At 35.5% G+C, this 20,676-nt stretch overlaps 1 protein-coding gene and 1 pseudogene across 2 annotated transcripts; one reads left to right on the forward strand and one right to left on the reverse strand.

Moving 5' to 3' along the window:
* The first annotated feature begins 1,914 nt into the window (after positions 1 to 1,914).
* Positions 1,915 to 5,104, forward strand: LOC130745724 (probable protein phosphatase 2C 39; annotated as a pseudogene). The gene is made up of 5 exons (XR_009021853.1): positions 1,915 to 2,099; positions 3,332 to 3,580; positions 3,779 to 4,055; positions 4,339 to 4,493; positions 4,623 to 5,104. The product of XR_009021853.1 is annotated as a probable protein phosphatase 2C 39 (transcript).
* A 1,158-nt stretch (positions 5,105 to 6,262) lies between these two features.
* On the reverse strand, positions 6,263 to 7,796 carry LOC130745723 (epidermis-specific secreted glycoprotein EP1-like). The gene has a single exon (XM_057598091.1). It carries the CDS (start codon positions 7,742 to 7,744, stop codon positions 6,428 to 6,430), a length of 1,317 nt encoding a protein of 438 aa, XP_057454074.1. The 5' UTR covers positions 7,745 to 7,796; the 3' UTR covers positions 6,263 to 6,427.
* Positions 7,797 to 20,676: the final 12,880 nt, after the last annotated feature.

A 20,676-nucleotide genomic window follows, 5' to 3' on the forward strand; every position in this document is an offset into this window, starting at 1 on the left:
AGTCATTGCATACTAGATTCCTTTGTTGAATCTAATTTTATTTGTTATGTTTCATATGTTATGGACATCCGTCATTACCTTTGGGTACTCACCTTGGTCAATGCTGGATGTATATTTATTTATTGTTGTATGCATGACATAATTTGGAAATGCTTTGAAAAGAAAAAAAAATATGCATTTATGAACTACCTATAAAAACTGTTGCATATTTATTCGAAAAAAGTTACTATCATGACCCCCAAAAGTTAAGACGTTACGACGAACCTTTTGTCTGGCTGATGGCGCAGTCTCTTAAGGGGCTCTGCTTATGTATGCTGGTAGGGGTGACAATATGGGTTGACGGGCCGGGCTTGACCCAACCCGCCACTAACCCGTCAGAATACGGGTTGGGTTGGGCTGGCCCACTTTTAGCATTTGGGTTCAAAGTCTCAACCTAACCCATATTTTGACGGGACGACGGGTTGGCGGGCTAGCCCACTTAGAAAAAGTAGTGAAATAAAAAAAAGATTTGCAATGAGGAATTTTAAGAAATCTTTCACTTTTCATATGTTGGTACATGAAAAAATTAAAATTATACTTGTTCTTTATATTTAAAGGTTATGAATTCAACTAGAAAGTCTCACCAACAGCAATACCAATTTTTTTTATCATGCGTTGTTATTAAAAGTTGTAACTGTAACATTAGTAGCAACTATTGAGTGTAAGTGTCAATAACCTTCACCAAATCATTGGTAAATATCATTTTTTCTTTGACACACACTCACTTAATATTACTTAAAATCACTAGATATGTTTTACAATCATCAACAAGAGTTTACTTCAGCCAAAAATAGTCAACCAACAATTATAAACGATAATGTTGAGCAGTCATGAAGGTTTTAGATAAAACATAGCCTACAAACAAGAGTCACTGCTTATATAGGTGAACCTATGGAAAGTCATCATTGACTAGATTTCAAAATAGTTTTTTTTTTTAGTTTAGGTATGCAGTAATATATGCTCCTTACAATAATCTACTTAAAGAATAAAAATAAAAAGAAAATTTGAATTTTTTTTTAAAATAAAAAAGTGAAAAATGGGTTGACGGGCTGACCCAACCTAATCTGTCATTAACCCGCCAAAATGCGAGTTGGGTTGGGCTGACCCACTTTTAAATTTGGGTTCAAAATCTCAACCCAACCCGCCAAAAAAGGTGGGCAAAACGGGCTTATCCAGCGGGGCCAGCCCATTCTGCCACCCCTATATGCTGATGTAGTTTTGTTGTTTTCTTGTTGCTATTTTCCCTTTCCTGTTGTGTTGCGTTTTTTTTTTTTTTGGTGTTTTTGCTATTGCCCCATGTAGTCTTGTGGACCTTTGTTATGGGTAATGGGTGGTTTCAACCTCTCTTTTTATATTTACAATTCTGTTTTCACTCTCAATATATATATATATATATATATATATATATATATATATATATATATATATATATATATGGTATTCTAGTGTCTTGCTTTTTTACATTTTGATTGAGTCGCGGTACCGGTGTCGTGTCGTTTTTGATATCCATGACGTAGTCCTTGCTTCATACTCCCTCCGTTCCTAATCTTTTGTTGTTTTAACTTTTGGTCTAAATTCCAAAACTTTTGTTGTTTTACAAACCCAATGTATTTTTTCTCAATTTATTCCATGTATACCCTCATTTAATATTATATCTCTCACCTACCACCTCTTATGTTCACCAATTAAGATCATAACAAGTTTCTTAACCAATAACTATCATTCTCTCTCTTCACTCTAACTCAACAATAAATACGAGTGTTTATGTCAACAAATATATCAATAATTGCACTCTTAAACAATGAACATAACTTTAAACAACAAAATATGATGAAAGGAGGGAAGGAAGTAGCTTTTTGTAGTTATCAAAGAAACAAGTTGAGTGGACTTGTCCCTTTCATCTTTCAAAGTCTTCGGACACCACAATTTTCTACTTTCATTAGTTGAGCACGGTCATCCATCTTTCTCTTCTTCGTTCCCTTGTTTCCTTAATCTATTTTCCTCAATTCAAGTTACTCAGCTAAGCTATGGCAGCCAGAGATATCCTTCTTAAGATGAAGGTATGGGTCATTCACTCATTCCCCTTTTGATACTTTACAGTAGTAATTAATGGTTGGATCTCATTTTCCTTGCTTAATCTTCATTATCACTATAGAAATGTTGTAGATCTTCATTTCTTGGTATTGATCATCATATGCTAAATTTAATAAACCCACAAGTTTTCTTGTCTATTTTTTTTTTGTCAGTGTGAGGGGCTGCACTTCCATAGTTGACTTTGACTACTACCACACAGTCTTTCCCTTTACTTTTCTGCATTCTATAGCTACAATTTTTACACTAAATCGGATCTGTAGGTAAACGATATATCACTAAAACAGATTATGCATATACCTTTGTTTCTGGATGAGAGAAATATACCACATAATCATAAGAAATAATAATTTGATAACTTAGTGAAGGGACTGAGGGTGGGAAATTTACTGGTCATTGGTAAGGAAGAACATTTCATTTTACATCTTGCCAATAATCATAAGAATTAAATGCACCTCCTTTACCATGAACATGGGACTATGGGGAGTTCAATCACTGGTACAACACCTAATTGTTATTAAACCAAACTTGTGAAAGAGAATAAATAGCAAAAGGTAATTATATTATTTATGACGGTCGGCTTGCTTTAAGTATCCTCTGTGCCAGTTGTTAATTCCAGCTAACTGCAATATTGATCAATCAGTTCATAGGGAAATTGTACTTGATCATACTTGAACTAAGCAGGAGCATATTGTTTTTTACCTTCATATACTTGAAGTCTCACATATGATAAGTTAGGTTTCAGAGAGTACAATGATACTGATGAAATAGGAAATGATACTTATTACGAGTAGCTATTGAGGAGAGAAAAGAATGAAAGTAATTAGTTAAATGGAGGTTTGAGGGAGAGTAAGGTGATTCAGCTTGGTTATATAAGTTGTGTGTACATGTGGAGAAAAAGATTATAACCTCCACCAGAAAATAAAATTTTGCAGTTGTCTGTCAAAGTCAAAACATTTATCCACCCCGGAATCCCATTGGTTTGTACCCAAGAGCTCTCTTATTTTCTAACTTGACATGGGAAGAAAAGATTTAGTATCGTCTCCCCTTATTAATTGTGTGAGACTCTAATACAGTTGATAGGCATGATAGTATTTTCATTTGCTCATTTTCTTGCCTTATGATGTTGTAATTGCGATTTTTTGCTGAATATTTAAGTTATTTTTCAGACATTCGTTTGACATGAGCATGGTACTTGCAGGAAAAAGTTGGGTTGAGTTCTTCAGCCCCTGATTCAGGGAAAGGAAAGAGCAAGTTGTCGAAGCACGTAACTCACGGTTTTCACCTGGTAAAGGGGAGATCATATCATGAGATGGAGGACTTTGTTGTTGCTGAGTTTAAGCAAGTTGAAAGCAATGAGTTGGGTTTGTTTGCAATATTTGACGGCCATGCGGGTCACAATGTACCTAACTACCTCCGGTCTCATTTGTTTGATAATATCTTAAAAGAGGTAACACATGGTCCTTGCCTTGTATTTGTTACGTTTTACTTTTTAATATATCCACTGCTTTCTATGAATCATGAACTGCATTTGAATTAAGGCTGATCTGCATGCAGACTTGAAAAAAATCATGATGTCAATTCAAGTTGAATGAATATGATTACTATATGTAATGCAAGTTCAATCATCCTTTTTTTCCCCATGTAGCCTGACTTCTGGAAAGAACCTGCAAAGGCTATCAGGACAGCATATAGTATAACTGATTCTACTATTTTAGAGAAATCAGGTGAATTGGGTAGAGGGGGTTCAACTGCAGTTACGGCAGTATTGATCAATTGTCAGAAGTTAGTAGTAGCCAATGTTGGCGATTCTCGGGCTGTCTTGTGCAAGAAAGGCGTGGCAAAACAGCTATCAGTGGATCATGAGCCAAGCACAGAACATGAGGATATAAAAAATAGAGGTGGTTTTGTATCCAAATTTCCAGGTGAGACATGGTTTCTAATGTATATAGTTTTTTTGCCTTGACCTTATTAAATGTTGTAAAAGGTTGCAGTTATGGGGATTTTTAGCTCAGTGAGCTTGTGATTCTCAATGCTTTATTTAACTGGTATAAAAATAGTTTAATTAGAACAGGACATACTTTGAACAAGTTTGGAGCACTTATTGGAGCTTATAGGTGTTTTTTTCTAGTAGATAAGCTCCAATAAACTCTTATCCAAACACGCTTTGTTCCAGTGCTAAGGATACAACTTACGTGATCAATTCAGGGGACGTTCCGCGGGTTGATGGAAGGTTGGCGGTATCAAGGGCATTTGGGGACAAAAGCTTGAAGAAACACTTGAGTTCAGATCCAGATGTGACAACGGAGCTGATAAATGATGATGCAGAGTTTGTTATATTAGCCAGTGATGGATTATGGAAGGTTAGTTTTCATAATTGAAGCACGATGAAATCCACTTATGGATAAGTTTCTCAATGCAAAAAGATTCAGGTTGGGTGCAGGAAAGGTTATTCTAGTTTTCAAATCTGTTTATGCAAATTATTATTCCAGGTAATGTCAAATCAAGAAGCAGTTGATTCTATCAAAGACATAAAGGATGCTCGGTTATCCGCAAAGCGTCTTACTGAAGAAGCAGTTAACAGGAAAAGCAAAGATGATATCTCCTGCATTGTTGTGAAGTTTCAATGATCACAAGACTCACATTGCAGACTTTGATCAATAAATTTGCAAGTGTAAAATATAATTAAGTGTAACGATAAAGCTTGATAGCTATCAGGTGGTGTCATTATGCTGAGTCCGACGTACGAAATTACGAAGCAACTGAAAGGACTCACTATTTGAAGTAACAATGTGGAAAAGATGTATGTAGTTTCTGAGTGTAGAACAATCTGAAGTCTCAATTTGCAATTTTATTTTGTTTTCCATTTTTCCGCATACATGATATGTATGTTGGAAATTTATGTGTATTTCAGAAAATCAGCTCCCACATTGCCTATGGAGAATTTATTTTTATTTAAAGCAGAATTTTATCATTGATCTTGAAGCGAAAGCCTCAAGCAAAGAGAAACAAACAAGACACAAAAACCAAAACAAAAAACAACCAAACAAACCAACAAAAAGGAAAAAAAAAAACTCTAAAATGATGATTAATTTGTAATATGAATAGTCATAGTCAGTTACATTTTATTTAGGTCTCTTTATGCATTTCTTAGTGTTACTTACAAGCATAATAATGTTAGAGGATAATGTCTTTTATGAAGAAGCATAACTTGTATAATTTTCTCTTCTCTATTCACTAGTATTAATAGAGAAGCTGGTAAGCTATGTTGAAAAAAAATATGAAGTAATAAAAAGCTCAGATTGCAAAAATAGATTATTCCCTAAATTTTGTTCTACTAAGCTTCTGCTGCTCGAACAAATTTGGTATCTGAGCTCCAATTCAATAACCTGGCATCATCATCAAATTTTGTTTTCTCATAAATGGTGAACACTATGTTACTGGAATTCACAAATGGAGACCATCTTCCTTTCACAAGATCTATAGGATGTGGTTGAAGAAGAGTATGAAGAGCGCCCAAAACAAAAAAAACAACATAGTGGGCTGATGTCAAAGAGAAAGAATACAAGGAGAATGTGAAGAAAAATGCTACAACATTGAGAATTATCGAGCAAGGAGTAAGCGAAACCATTTATCCCACAATCTTTGGTATAAAAAAAGCTAAAGAGTCATGCGAAACATTGAAGATTGAATTTCAAGGATCAGCAAAGGTGTGTGCTATCAAGTTTCGGTACTTGTGGAGTGAATTTGACAATCTCACAATGAAAGAAGGTGAGCAAGTCAAAGATTATTTCTCAATGGTGGCTGAAAAAATCACTCAAAATAAAAGTTGTGGAGATGATGTATCTGAAAAGAAAGTGGTTAAGAAGATCCTCCGGAGTCTTCCTAAAAAATTTGAACACATTGTTGTTGTTATTGAAGAAACAAAAGATCTATCAAAGCTCACTCCTTATAAACTTATGAGGTCTTTAGAAGCTCATGAATAAAGAGTGAACCAATATAACAACCAGTCATCAGAGCAGGTTTTTCAAGCAAAATAGAACTTTAAAAATTCCAAATCACAACAAGGAGAAAGAGGGGATCAAAACTGTGGACAACCGAAACTGGAGACGAGAGAAAAACATGAATTGCATTTTGAAGACAAACCATTTATTTATTTATTCATTGCAAACTTCTTAATTCATTTTAAACAAATGCTCTTCTCCACTTGGAGAACAAAGACAAACCACAAATTTATTGCAATCTAAAACCAATATTAAGAAATGGTTTCAAATTATCCCAAGGACAGAGGCTCAAATTATTTCTGATTAGGCACCTTGATATAGCCTACATGGGTGGAATTCGCCACTCTAGTAAGGGTTTGTAGATCATACGCTGCCCAACACCTTGAGTTATCCTTGTTGTAGAAATACCCCACACACTTGCAGTCTTTGGTGCATTTGTTTCCACAATTAGTTTCACTTACTCTATCCCCAGTAGTGTATTTACTCATGTAATGCTCAACTCCTTCAAGTTTGTAGTAGTGGAATTCACTTGCCTTGCATGATGTTACAGCCTTAGCACTGCAATTGTTACTCCACCCAAATAGTCCATTCTCCAATGGGCAAGCAACACATTGATTTTCCTCACAAAGCCCAAATTTCCCACATCTCTGTGGCAATTGGCACTCACTCTCATCAGAATCTCTATCAAACAAAGTGTAGGTCACTTTCCAAACACCATCACGCACATCTAGGAAATAAGTGTTGAACTTAATGTTACCATCAATTCCAAGCCTAAGATATGTCAAGGTACTGTTGTTGACTGGCCTACCAAGGATCCTGTTGCCAAAATTGGAAGAGTTGGCAACAAAGTAATCAAACCCAATTTCAAAACTTTCTGAGTCAGATGTGAATGTGACATTTTCCAATGAGCCTTTTTCAACATAAGATTCAGACCAATAGCGAATGGGCTTGGGAGCGTTCTTGGGCTTGTAGTACAAGCCCAGCCCTTTACTCTCCAACACCAAGCTATAAGGTCCATTCACATTTTCCTTCTCGGAAAGCCTGCTAACGAGCTCACGTGGCCCACCAGCTCTCAGATACTGCCCCACCAGGATCGTATCGGTGGGGTGGTCAAAACTTTGCCAGACGAATTTCCCGTTTGCATCAAGTAACACCATGTTGCCATTTGGAAGTAACCTGAACGCCACCACGCCCTTATTGGCGGTGTTTGTTTGCCACGCGATTCTGCCGTCAGCGTCGGCAAGCACGAGGTTACCGTCGGTTCCAAGCGAGAAGGTGGCGTTTTCTTTAACTGGGTTGCCTCTGTTGGCCTCCCAGACCCACCGGAAGAGCGACTCCGAGCGTTGGAGGCCCACACGCAGAGCGAGAGTGAAGGAGTTTGGGGTGGTGTTGTAGAAACCAACTTGGAATGGAGAGGTGAAGATGCTTATCATTCGGTAGTCAGCTCCATACTCAACAATGTAAGGGCCTAGTTCACCAGAGTTTTCGAATTTGAAGGTTTCGTTTTGAGGAACAACAGCATGAGCTAAGAAGGTAAAGAATGAGAAGAAGAGGAATAAAGTGATGAGAAGGGAGGTTTTTCCTATGGGATGAGGCAGAGAAGAAGCCATTGTAGTTGTGAGTGTGTCTGCTATGTTTTCGGTATCTCTATTTAAGCTGTACATCTCGAGGAGTTAAACAATATTCCAATGATTTTTTAATGAAGGTTGGTATGTTCGAGATAGTAAAAGATGATAGATAAATAATATGTGTAATATATTATATGATGTGACTTTTAAAAATATTATGTGATGTGATAAGAAGAAAGAGATAGAAAGAAAGACATGGTGTCCTAAAGTCAAAATATTTAGAGATATATGAATCATTGGTGATTATTTTTCATATATAATTTCTACCACCTCCACATGATATGAATAAGAAGAGAACTGAGATAAAATGAATGATATAATATATAATACAATACAAAATACAAAGAGATTAAAAAAATGTGTCGAAATGAAATTAAATAAAAATAAGTGTGTATATATTATTACTTAAAAATTAGGAGTTTTCTAGCATCTTTGTTCAAAGTTCTTTTTCTTTTGAACTATCTCTGTTCAAAGTTGGCAACTCAAGATCTAGATTTGGATTGGGATAAAGATGAAGTCAGTCTTATATTATAAATAAGATGAAGTCAGTCTTGTATTATAAATATAATGTTGATATTGATGGATTGTTGAGAAGGATGCCAGCTATGGTAAGTTGGTGTGTTGTCGGCACTGAACTCTCCATCTGTATTATTGTGAAATAACATACCTAATCTGAACATTTATTGCCAGAGTTTTGATATTTGATATTTTTTTCTCTTTATCTTAATTTTACTTTCGTACTCTTTTTATTTTTCTCTTTTATTCTCATTACCTCGACATTCATATATTTCATTTCTTTCTCACTATTTCTAGTTTTCGCTCTAAAAATGAAGGTGCACGTGATGTGAGCAATTTAGTTTTGTAATTGTAGCATAACACAAGTCTTTGAATAAGATTTGATTTGTATAAGAAGTATAAAATACAATTATACATTGCTTTTTTTAGTTGAAAGAATCATTCCTTGTTTAACCAAACTTTTCTAAAATAATTGGAGACAGCGAAAACGGTCATACTTTATAATTTTCCTGGATCAGTTTTTTCTTTAGTAGTTTTTTAATTAAAACGAATAACTTGATATGGTCAAGTGTAAAAAAGTAGAATATATTGGTCCTCTTATAATATGGAAAAGCCAGCACTTTATAATTGTTTTTGGTCAGATGGACATTCTATATGGAAAAGCCAGCACCTTTACTAGGTGTTGGTGATTTTAGTATCATCAATGGATTTTAGTAGTAATATGATTTATTGAAGGCCGATGCAATTATGCGTTAAGTTCGAAAACGAGTTAGGGTAGTGCGGAGTGCACGCTTGTTGAGCCAACGCATAATTGACCGCGATTAGATTGCGGGGTTCCAAGGGGCGGAGCCCCTGGTTGGGTTCAAAGGAATTCAGTTTTATTAACCGTTTTTCCAATTTATGAAAGAAACTCCTTATAAAGGAGTCATTTGGCCCTCAGTTGAAAATACAGAAAACAGAAACCAAAAATACGCTCTACATTCTTGATCTGTTCTTCATTTGCCTGAAGCAGATTGATCTTCAGAATTATCCCAACAAGGATTTCGTGAACCCAGGCAAGAATAGGGTCGAAATACTTTGTTCGGAAAGTGTACAACACAATTCTTCGAAGTTATCCAGGATTATCATACCCTACTTTCTAACACTAGGGTCGTGTTTGGCTTTTGAGAACGTATGTTATGTTGAGATAAACGCGGATTATCAGCTTTGTCATACTGTTTGGATCAGCATTTTTCTAAACTTAAAAACACGCGTGAATCTAGACTAAAACAACGTTTCTTTAATCGATAAATCAGAAAAATAAGTGTGTAAAACTCAATTAAAATTTAGTAGAAATGAAGAAGTTGAAAGAAAGAAATATAAGTGTTGAAAATGATAAAGAGGCATAAAAAAAAGCTTTTGTTTTGATAAATCATCTCCAATGATCAAAACTATCTCTTTGCTCAAAAGAAGTTTGAACTCAAGATATTCCACTATTGAATGAGAAACAAGATTGTAGGCTTCAATTAAAACTTACTACAAATAAAAAGATCGAAGAAATAAGCTAAGTAGGGTTGTAGAAAAAGATAAAGAAGTCTAAATAGAGCTTTTGATTTGATATACTCCTCCATAATAATCAAAACCATCTCTATGCCTCAAAAGAAGGTTTAAACTCAAGATATTTCGATAATGAATGAGACATAAGTTTCTAGAACTCAATTAAAACTGAAAAAATGGAAAAATGAAAAAAAAAGATGTAGATGTGTAGAATAGGATAAAGAGGCTTAAATTGAGCTTTTGGTTGAATAAATTTCTCCTTAATAATCAAAATCATCTCTAAGGTCTTAAACAAGTTTGAACTCAAGATATTCCTCCAATGAATCAGAGACAAGTTCTTAGAGTCCAATTATAACTTACTACAAATGGAGAAGTGAAAAGACAGGTGTAGTGGTATATATAAGGATAAAGAGAGATAAATAGGGCTTTTAATTGAATATATTCCTCCCAAAAGATAAAAATCAACTCTATGACTCAAAAGAAGTTTAAACTCATGATTCTCCTCCGATCCAATGAGTGAGACAAGTTTTAAAAGTTCATTTGCAACTTACTACGAATGAGAAGTGGACAACAAGATGTAGAGTTGTAGAATAGAATAAAGAGGACTAAATTGAGATTTTGATTAGATAAATTTCACCCCAATGATCAAAATCATATCTATGGTCCAGAACAAGTTTGAACTCAAGATATTCCTCCAATGACTGAAAGATAAGTTTTTAGAGTTCAACTACAACTTAATACAAATGAAGAATTGAAAACAAAGGTATGGAAGTGCGAAATAGGATAAAGATGCAAAAATTGAGCTTTTGATTGAAAAATTCATCCACAATGATCAAACTCATCTCTATGGACCAAAAGAAGTTTGAACTCAAGATATTACTCCATTGAATGAGAAACGAGTTTATACATCTAAATTAAAAATTACTACAAATGGAGAAGTGGATAGAAAGAAGTAAAAATGTAAAAAGGATAAAAAGACATATATTGAGCTTTTTACTTAGTTTTATTTTCTTTAGGGTTAAAAACTATAACCGTCCCTGAACTTTGAACGAGATTTGAAAACTGTCCCTCGCCGGAAAATTATCTGAAAACCATCCTCAGACTTTTAAAAACAAATTGAACCCGTCCCTCCGGCCACCATAGCTCCGGCCAGTTGCTTACGTGGCTGTCCACGTCAATTAATGATCCTATGTGTAATTTATATTATTATTTAAAATAAAATAAAAATCCTAATTAGAAATTAATCTAATTAAAAAATTCCTATTTAAAGCTACTCATTTCCTATTCATTTAAAAAAATAAAATTTTGAAATTAAAACTAGCAATTAAAAATTAAATCTTTTTTTATGATTTCTTCATCTTCTTCCTCAGCTCTCTCTCTCTCTCTCTCTTCCTTCTTCTTCCTTCTTCATCACCACCATCCTAATCTCTCTTTTTCCCAGCCACCACCGTACCACCACACCACTTCTTCTTCTTCTTCTTCTTCTTCTTCTTCTTCTTCTTCTTCTTCTTCTTCTTCTTCTTCTTCTTCTTCTTCTTCTTCTTCTTCTTCTTCTTCTACTTCTTGCTGCTCTCCTCACCTCTTTTTCATTCCCTTCCATAAAAAAACCCTAAATCCCATTTTATCTTCCTGAATCAAACCTTAAATCCCTTCCCAAACAAATCGAACCCTAAATCCCTTCCCAAACGGCCAGATCTAAACGATTAAACTTTGATTTTCCATTTGCATGTTGTTGTTGCTGTGTTAGTTTCTTCTTCTCTTTTTTTTATGGTTTTCTTGATAGATCTTTGGGGTTGGGTTTGAGTTTCTGGGTGGTGGGGGTTGTTCGATAGGGGTGAGGGTGGTGGGAGTAAGGGTGGTCGGTTTCTGCTCTAGTGGTTTTTTAGTGGGAGTAAGGGTGGTCGGTGCCACAAGATGTGCCATAGAAAAATACAAGAGTATTATAGGCCTCAAAGCGAGGACAAGGAAAAAACAAAATCCAGCAAAACAAGAAAAACAGGGGAGAGAAAAAAAACAGCAGGATCTCACAATAAGGAGCAATGTAAGACTACCCAATAACCCAGCAAACAATGGGTCCCTTCATAAGAAATCAAATCCCAGTTCCCACCAACAAAGCTGCAAGTAGAAGACATAGCTTCGAAACCTATTGCACTCTTCCAGAAACATTACGTGTAAAAACCAGTAATTTCGATGCCCTCCTTGCCCAAGTAAAAATCAATTATCCCGCTGCCTTGATGTAGAGGATTGGCTGTTGCATCCATTCTTAAGTTGAACAATTGAAACCTTTTCCTCTGCCTGATAACCACTGCCACACTCGAATTTGGGCCCTCTCTGATATTGACGTATGGGTTTTTGGGTTGGTGAGGTTGGGGGTGGTGGGTTTGGTTGTTGATTGTTGTTTTAGTTAGTTAGAGATTTAGGGAATCAAAGGGGGTTTAGGGTTAATTTGGGGATTTAGGGGGCTTAATTTAGGGTAATTGGGTTAAATAAAAAAATTAGGATTTTTTTTTAAATTTTAAATAATAACAAAAATTACACATAGGCTCATTAATTGACGTGGAATGCCACATAAGCGGCTTGCCGGAGCTATGGTGCCCGGAGGGATGGGTCCAATTTGTTTTTGAAAGTCTGTGGATGGTTTTCAGATAATTTTCCGGTGAGAGACGGTTTTCAAATCTCGCTCAAAGTTCAGGGACGGTTATAGTTTTTAACCCTTTTCTTTATTTCCTGTATTTTTATCATTTTTAGTCTCATTTTCTATTTTTAGGCTTAGTTTATGTTTTTTTTTTTTGCATTTTCAGCATGATAATTTGTATTTTAGTCATTTTTAGTGTTTTCTTTCACTTTTAGTCTTTAGTTTAACTTAATTAGATTTTAGTCTCTGGTTGAGACTTGAGAGTGTTAGAGGAAGTGAGAGTAAATATGGCAAAGTGCCCAAGAGCTGAATGTTGATATGAATATCATGATCAAGAGTAGCATTATTTGATGTCTATGAATTACATTTGTGTTTTGATGAAATTCATTAAGTGTGCAACTTTTTAATGCTCATTGTGACTCCCCGATTTCCTAAGGTCACTTTAGTAACTGTGACACAAATTAAATATGCTGACTAAATTTTCGAAGTAAAAAATGCAATTTTTTTTTTCAAAACATGCTCTAGAAATGCATGGTAATTACTCAATAATAGATATCTTTATATCCAAAAATATATGTACAATTGAGTCTTTAAAAAGAAACATCAAAAACTTCTTGTGCCCAACAAGCTTCTTGTGATCTCCACACTGAGTAGACCACAAAACATCGAAACCTACCCATTATCTGAATGAAACAGAATACAAACTCATATGATCATCCTACAAGCCTCAACTAACAATGGTAAGCTCTCTACCCAAAAGGCTCTAGACTTACAAAAGACTCTACTCCTCCTCCGAGGGACTCTCCTCGACGGTCAAACAATGAATCTCCGATAAGATCTGCAACAGTGCTCTGGTATCTGCAGACATGTAGCCAATCCCACAAACGACTTACGGTAGGCTTCACCGAATTGATACAGAAGGATGACACTTCATCTCGCCATCATGGATCCTCCTCATCTGCATCATCATTGTGTCTTCCCCAAAAGGATGATACTTGATCACGTCATCAACATTGCTTGTAACACCCCGATTTTCGAGGGTCACTTTAGTAATCTTTACACAAATTAAATATGCTGACTAAACTTTTAAAGTCAAGTGCAAATATATTTTTTTCCAAATCATGCTCTAGTAAATGCATAATAATGACCCAATAATAGGTAACTCTATATCCATAAATATACGTACAAATGAATCTTCAAAAAGGAATACCAAAAGACTTTCAAAGTTGTAGACGAAGTAACCCACCTCTCAAAGGCAAGTATAAGGACCAATGTTGTTAAGTTCAAATGCTAGATACATCATTTATCATATTTTGAATGATAACAATTTTCAAGAGTATAAGTGAAATAGTCAAAATTTTATATGAATTATATTTTAGGAAACAACACTAATGACTCACATCCCTCATCGTTTGATGTCCAAGATACAAGACAATGCAAGAAGACAGTCCATTCAAGAGAAGAAATGTCAAAACTACAAGACAGTCTGCACTAGCAAAGAAAAGTCAAATCTGCTAGATCGTCTGACAGAAGAGAAGACTATACTTAATGAAGATTTTCATCGTCTATTTAAAAACTGACCAATGAAGAGAATGTCTAGAGAAAGAGCGTCATGTTCAAATTGAAATAATTTCTCTGACATTCTTGAGGAGAAAGTCAAGTGCAAAGAGTCACATGATACTCTACAAAGCACGTTGATCAAGGAAACAAGTACAACGTTGTCAAAGTTTCTTCTTGCTCTCTATTATACAAGGAATGGATAAAAGCTTGTCATCTAAGCCTACTGTTATCCACCTTAGTCAAGCTTTGCTTCATCTGGACATATCCTTTTCATAACAAGAAGATACAAGTGATTGGTCAAAGATTATCATCTAGATCTAAATGACCAACGAATGAAAGACGATTGAAGCAGAAGAATGATGGAAGCAGATTGTCTGAAAAGAATAACGTATATCATGCAAAGAAAGCTGAACAGTTTGAAGATTGAATATTACGCTCAAGTTGGAAAAGAAGTCAGAATATCTTCTTTAAGAAGCGTTGAAAGACAAGATCACATATTCTGATAAAAGTACAATGCACAAAGTGAAAGTACATTGGTGTCACTATCAAATAGCCATTTATTCACGCCAAAAGATAGAAACTCAGACCTCTGCTACCTGCTAGCTGACAGACCACATCCTTTCAGCTAAAGGTCTTCATGAAACAATAATATGTATTTAATGCATATGACACAAGTACACAAAGTACCGTTTGATCCAACGGATAAAAGCTCTGTGAAGAACACGCTCCAACAATTATCTTTTATCTCACTGAAGATTTAGGAGTATAAAGAGAAGATATGAAGATATTGCAAAGTGAAGCTTTCGTCTCACAATTCAGAAAAGATCATCATCACCGTTTGCTTCAACATGAAGAGAAGATTTTCCTAAGAGTCAAATTTTTCATTTAAATCTCTCATGTAATAGAACATAAAGTATAGTCTTAGAGTCAAACTTCATTCCCAAATACTTTATGATTCAAGGACTGAATTGTATCTACCATCACTCTTTGAAGAAAGAAATCTGTAGAAGTAAATGATCTTGTGAAAGATTGTTTAAGGAGAAGTCCTACATACTTTGTAAGTAGAAGTCCTACTAATACTTGTAAGGAGAAGTCTTAAGAATACTTGTTAATGCATGAAGAGGCAGTGAAAAAAGAATACTTGACAATGCCTGATGAGGCAGTGGCAAGAGAATACTTGGTTTGCCTGGAGAGGCAGTGGTGAAAGAATACTCAAGAATGCCTGAAGAGGCATGAACAATAATGGGTAAATAGCCAAGTTGGTCCTTGAAAGTGTCAGCCGCCTTCAAGTTAGTCCCTAAACTTCTAAAATGCTTCCCGCAATCCCTATATGTGGCAAAAGTCATTCACTTTCGTCCCTGACGTTAAAAACTGAGACTGCCGTTAACGGAAATGAGGAAATGAATTTTTTTTCCATGTTGGAATGTCCACGTATAAAATGAAAGTTGGGAAAAAAAATTAACGTCAATTTAGTCCCTCTTTTTTTTTTACAGTCATAGAGTCCCTACTTAAATTAACACAATCTTCACCTTTTTCATGTTCATCTTCACACCTTCTTCATCTTCCCAAAAACCCATTACTCCACCCCCTCCAGCCACCACTCCCGCCACCTCCCCATTTAAATGACCCACAACCTCAACCACGTAAAACACCTAGTTCAAGTTCTCTGGTCACCATCCTCACTCCATACCTTAGTGAAGATAAAATCTCAAATTTGTGTTCGAATCCTTGAAACCCAGATCTGGGTACTGCTCTTTGGAAAATGAGAGACAAGATAAAAATTCTTCAACTTCTTCAATGATGATCTTCCTCTTTAAAATTATTAATTACAAAAATCATAAAAATTCTAAAATAGTACAGAATCCTAAAATCATCCAACATCTCAAAAAAAAAATTGGGATAATGTATTTACGTCCAAATCCAGTAATCAAGACTTCATCATTCTCTTCAATGTAATTTAAGCAACTATCTTTGGAATAAATGTAGCAATCTTCTCATTTTTTATGAGTTGAACCCTGACACATTTTCGAATGGTAGAGTTGGGTTGCTTAGCCTCAATACTTATCTTTTCAAGAACAAGATTTAAAACCTAGATCTCAATCATACAGATCTAAATTTTTTCCCAAAATCCCTACCACACCCAGAAACATGATTGAGTAGTTTATGCATCATTATCTCTCATCTTCTGCAAAAAAAAACCCACACCATGAACAGATCAAAATCAAAATCGGATGCCCATTTCAAATCTCTTGTCACAGAATGAACAAAATCAAGGTGGAGAGAGGGCTATTTTGATTAGAACTGATGGATTCCAAAAACCCCAACAAAAAGACCCAAACCCATTAGAGAAAGAAAGGATTCGCCATTCTAGAAAGAAATGATTTTTTGACGGTGAGGTCGCAGATCTGAGAGATTTGGGCCACGATTTTGAACCATCGTTTCCTCTGCAGGGCTCTCATCTGGGTTTTGGATGGTGGAGATAGCAGATCTGGGAGATTTGGGCTTCGATTTTGCGGTGGTTGACTGTGTGTTAGTACGACTCTAACATGGTGAACAAAACTTGAGATTCAGATGAAGAACAAGGATGATGAAAAGATCAGAATGATGAGAATGTTTGATTATGATAAGGATGATTTACGAAGAATTTTTTTATAAGATTCATAAAGAATGTTTTTTTTGTTTGTATTGATTTATGAAGAATGATAAAGCTTGGCTTGTTGGCGTATTATTTTAATTAATAATTTCATTTTTAAGAAATAATTAATCTGATTTACATGTGGACACTCCAGCATGGAAAAATAGTTCCATCTCAGCATTTCCGTTAACGTCCGTCAATCATTTTAATGTCAGGGGCCAATGTGAACAGTTTTTCCATATTCAGGGACCGTGGGAGGTATTTTAGAAGTTTAGGGACCAACTTGAAGGCGGCTGACACTTTCAGGGACCAAGTTGGCTATTTACCGAACAATAATACTTGTATGAAGAAGTCCTTGATACTAGTATAGCCAAGGACAGGATGCAGCCCTTTCATTCTGGGGGTGAACCAGGATAAACATGATGGTGTTCATTGATTCCTTCCTTACTCGCACTTTTCCGCTGCACCAAACGACACAAGTCAAGCAACAAAGCTCTTAATCATTTGGAAATCCAAGTTTTTTGGTGGCACAATTCAAAACCCCCCCTTCTCGTGCTACTTTTGATCATCTCAAACGCATCATCTCCTGGTCAGGCATGCAGTTGAGCCAGTTCCCAGCGGCGTCCTTTCGTAACTCGATCATCCGACCCATATACCTATAACACCGTCTTTGACGATCTATCAACCGCATCAATGGATCCTCCTCATCAACAACACCATTGTGACTTATTCAAGGCATGATACTTGATCCTGTCATCAACCATCACCTGGCAGTCGCTGGTCGCCCAAACACAAACATACAAACAATGGTGTGTGAGGATCAACTTCTAGAATAATAGGCCATGAAGTATGCACACAACCAAAGACTTAAAGGTACTCCTAAAGTATAGTATATTCGCAAGTCATTTCTAATCACGCTTAAAAGAAGTTTTAACTCAAGATATTCTTTCATTAACTGAAAAATAAGTTTGTAGAGCTCAATTAAAACAAACTACAAATAGAGAAGTCAAAAGAAATAAGTAGCGATGTATAATAGAATAAAGAACCCTAAATTGAGTTTTGATTGGATAAATTCAACTCCAATGATCAAAATAATATCTATCACTCAAAAGAAGTTTGACTTCAATGTATTCCTCTAATGAATGAGATACACATTTTTACAGTTTAATTACAACTTACTTCAAATGGAGAAGTGGAAAGATAGATCTACAGGTGTCAAATAGGAGAAAGACACGTGAAGTGAAATTTTGATTAGATATACTACTCCCCAATAATCAAAATCATCTCTATATCCCAAAAGAAGTTTGAACACAAGATATTCCTCAAATGAATGAGAGAAAAGTGTTTAGAGTTTAATTACAACTTACTACAAACATAGAAGTGGAAAGAAATATGTAGAGGTGTCGAATACGAGGAAGAGACCAAAATTGAGCTTTTGATTCGAAAAATTTCCCCACGAAGATCAAGATCATATCTATGGCCGAAATGAACTAAGGATTTTCCTTCTTTGAATGAGAACCAAGTTTGTAGAACTGAATTAAAACTTACCACAAATAGAGAAGTGAAAATAAAGAAGTAGAGATTTACAAAATCATAAAGGGGCCTATAAAGAGCTTTTGATTGGATATATTCCTCCAATAATTAAAATCGTCTCTATGGACCAAAAGAAGTTTAAACTCAAGATATTCCTCTAAAGAATGAGAGATAATTTTTTAGAGTTTAATTACAACTTACTACAAACATAGAAGTTGACAGAAAGATGTAGAGGTGTGTTTACGGTGATATTTGGTAAACAAACATCCTCCAAATTCGACTAGAAGAAGTTTAAAAGTATGGGGTTCTTTTGGGAAAACGTCTTGCCAAAGTGCTGTGTGCAAAGGGTGTTTTTCGACAAACACTAGGAGACAGTTAACTTGTAAGTAAAACAAAGAACTTATGGGAACTGGAGACTTGATTTCATTAAACAAAGTACAAAGTACTGAAAACGCGAATTGAAAGCAAAAGGAAATTACATCAAACAAGAAATCGACATGAAATTGAAAGGAAACTTGAACAAAACAACGAGCTTGAAAGCGTTAAATGCAAGAATTGTAAATGGCCGGTTCTGCAACATACTCCTTCATCATCACGTTAGGCTCTTGGAGTCTCTTTGATGCAGACATGTGAGCTTTCTAGTGAGTTTTTGGAGTTGAGTTGGGAACCCCCTCTTCTGACTGATCTTCACCTATTTATAGTGCTCCATTGCCTCACATGTCCATGGCGGTTTCTTCATCTGCTGAATGGGTTAGTGAGCTTGATCCCCCACGATCTCTTACTTGCTTCAGAAGCTTCTTGCGTAGTGGGTACGGACATGCACCTTAACCGTTTGCCTGCATTGTGGGTAGCCTACTTCGCGGGTGGAAGCACACGCTCATAACCATTTCTCTTGCGTCGTGGGTACTTGCACGTGCTCATCACTGCCCGCTTTTCCCGTAACCGCTTCCAGTATAGTGTTTGTCGAATTTTGCGATCAACTTAACTTGTTCACTTTAACTTGTGTTTTTCTGGCTCTTCCTTAACCAATTCTCGACATGTGTCGATAATCCCTCTACAGCTTATTCTGTGTCGACAAACCTTAAGCCAAATTTTGGGTAAACAAGGTGTCAAATAGGAGAAAGAAGGCCTAAATTTTTCTTTTGATTGAAAAAATTTCTCCACTATGATTAAAATCATCTCTATGACTCAAGTTTGAACTCAAGATTTTTCTCCATTGAATGAGAAACAAGTTTGTATGACTGAATTAAAACTTACTACAAATAGAGACGTAAAAAAGCATAAAAGGGCCTATAAAGAGCTTTTGATTGGATATATTCCGTCCCAATAATTAAAATCATCTCTATGGTCCAAAAGAAGTGTAAACTCAAGATGACATTGTAGATAGATGTGGTTTGAGATTTGACTCTTTGCGAATCGCAACATGCTTATATCGATGTCCTTTCAATCTTCAGTAGTGATGTGCCCTATGCTTCAACGAGAGTATTTCCTACTTTGATTAGTGTAACAAAAGTGGAATCCCTTCTTAAAATTTCTAGTTGCTTCCTTAGAAGATGTGTGTGTTGATATATCATATAAGACTTTCGACGATAGATAGCTTGTTCATCTAATCTTCGCCCTTGTGTGGCTTGATAGACGATACAATCAGGTTTCAAGAACCGCCCATAGATTTGAAAGACGATGCTAGTTCATTTTTGCATTCCTTCTTGTTTTTGTATTCATTTATCTTGAAATTTAGTTAAATAGTCTAGTTTTTCCATATTTCTCACTAGTTTTACAAGTTTAAATTTGTTATCACCAAAACTAAGGTGGATGCAAAAGACCCGCAATTTTTAACTCAACGAACAAATGTGTTGTGCCTATCTTTTTATTCGGTATCATATAAATACATAGGGAAAATGAAAATACAGACTTCCTGTGATTTTTAAGTGCACCTTACTCATTTTTATAAGAATCAAATTGAATTATGTATCATATTTATTAGTTTTTGACATTGTTCTTATTTAATTAGGAGTATGAAATGTCACATTAATTAAAATCTTTTTCATTTCCACTCTCCAAGACTTGCATTTATATTGAATATGGGTAGTATTGGAAATTCATACGCAGTGAGAACAAATTAAATGCAATTAACTGAATTAACCAACTTTCTTATGAGATGTGAAGTAATTGGTTGGTTCTTATATTAAGGATGAAAGGGAGTATCATGGTCATTGCTCTATGAATGTAGTAGTTATATTTTGGAAATTAAATTTCAGAGTCCGCAGGACAGCTGGCTACTGCTAGTGCATTGTTCCCATAATAGATTGTCTCGAGTTCTAGCTTTCCATGAACGAAGTTCCTTGTTCCATGTAGTTTTGTTTCAATGATTTAATTGTAGTATATCATTTTCAGAAACACAAATGGACATGACGGCTACCTTTCCTCACCTTTCTATGGACTCCTAAACCTCCAAGAGATCAAACATCTACTTCAGTGTAGTTGGTTTGTCACTCCATT

Source organism: Lotus japonicus, chromosome 3 (genome assembly GCF_012489685.1).
Source record: "Lotus japonicus ecotype B-129 chromosome 3, LjGifu_v1.2".
Taxonomy (NCBI): domain Eukaryota; kingdom Viridiplantae; phylum Streptophyta; class Magnoliopsida; order Fabales; family Fabaceae; genus Lotus; species Lotus japonicus.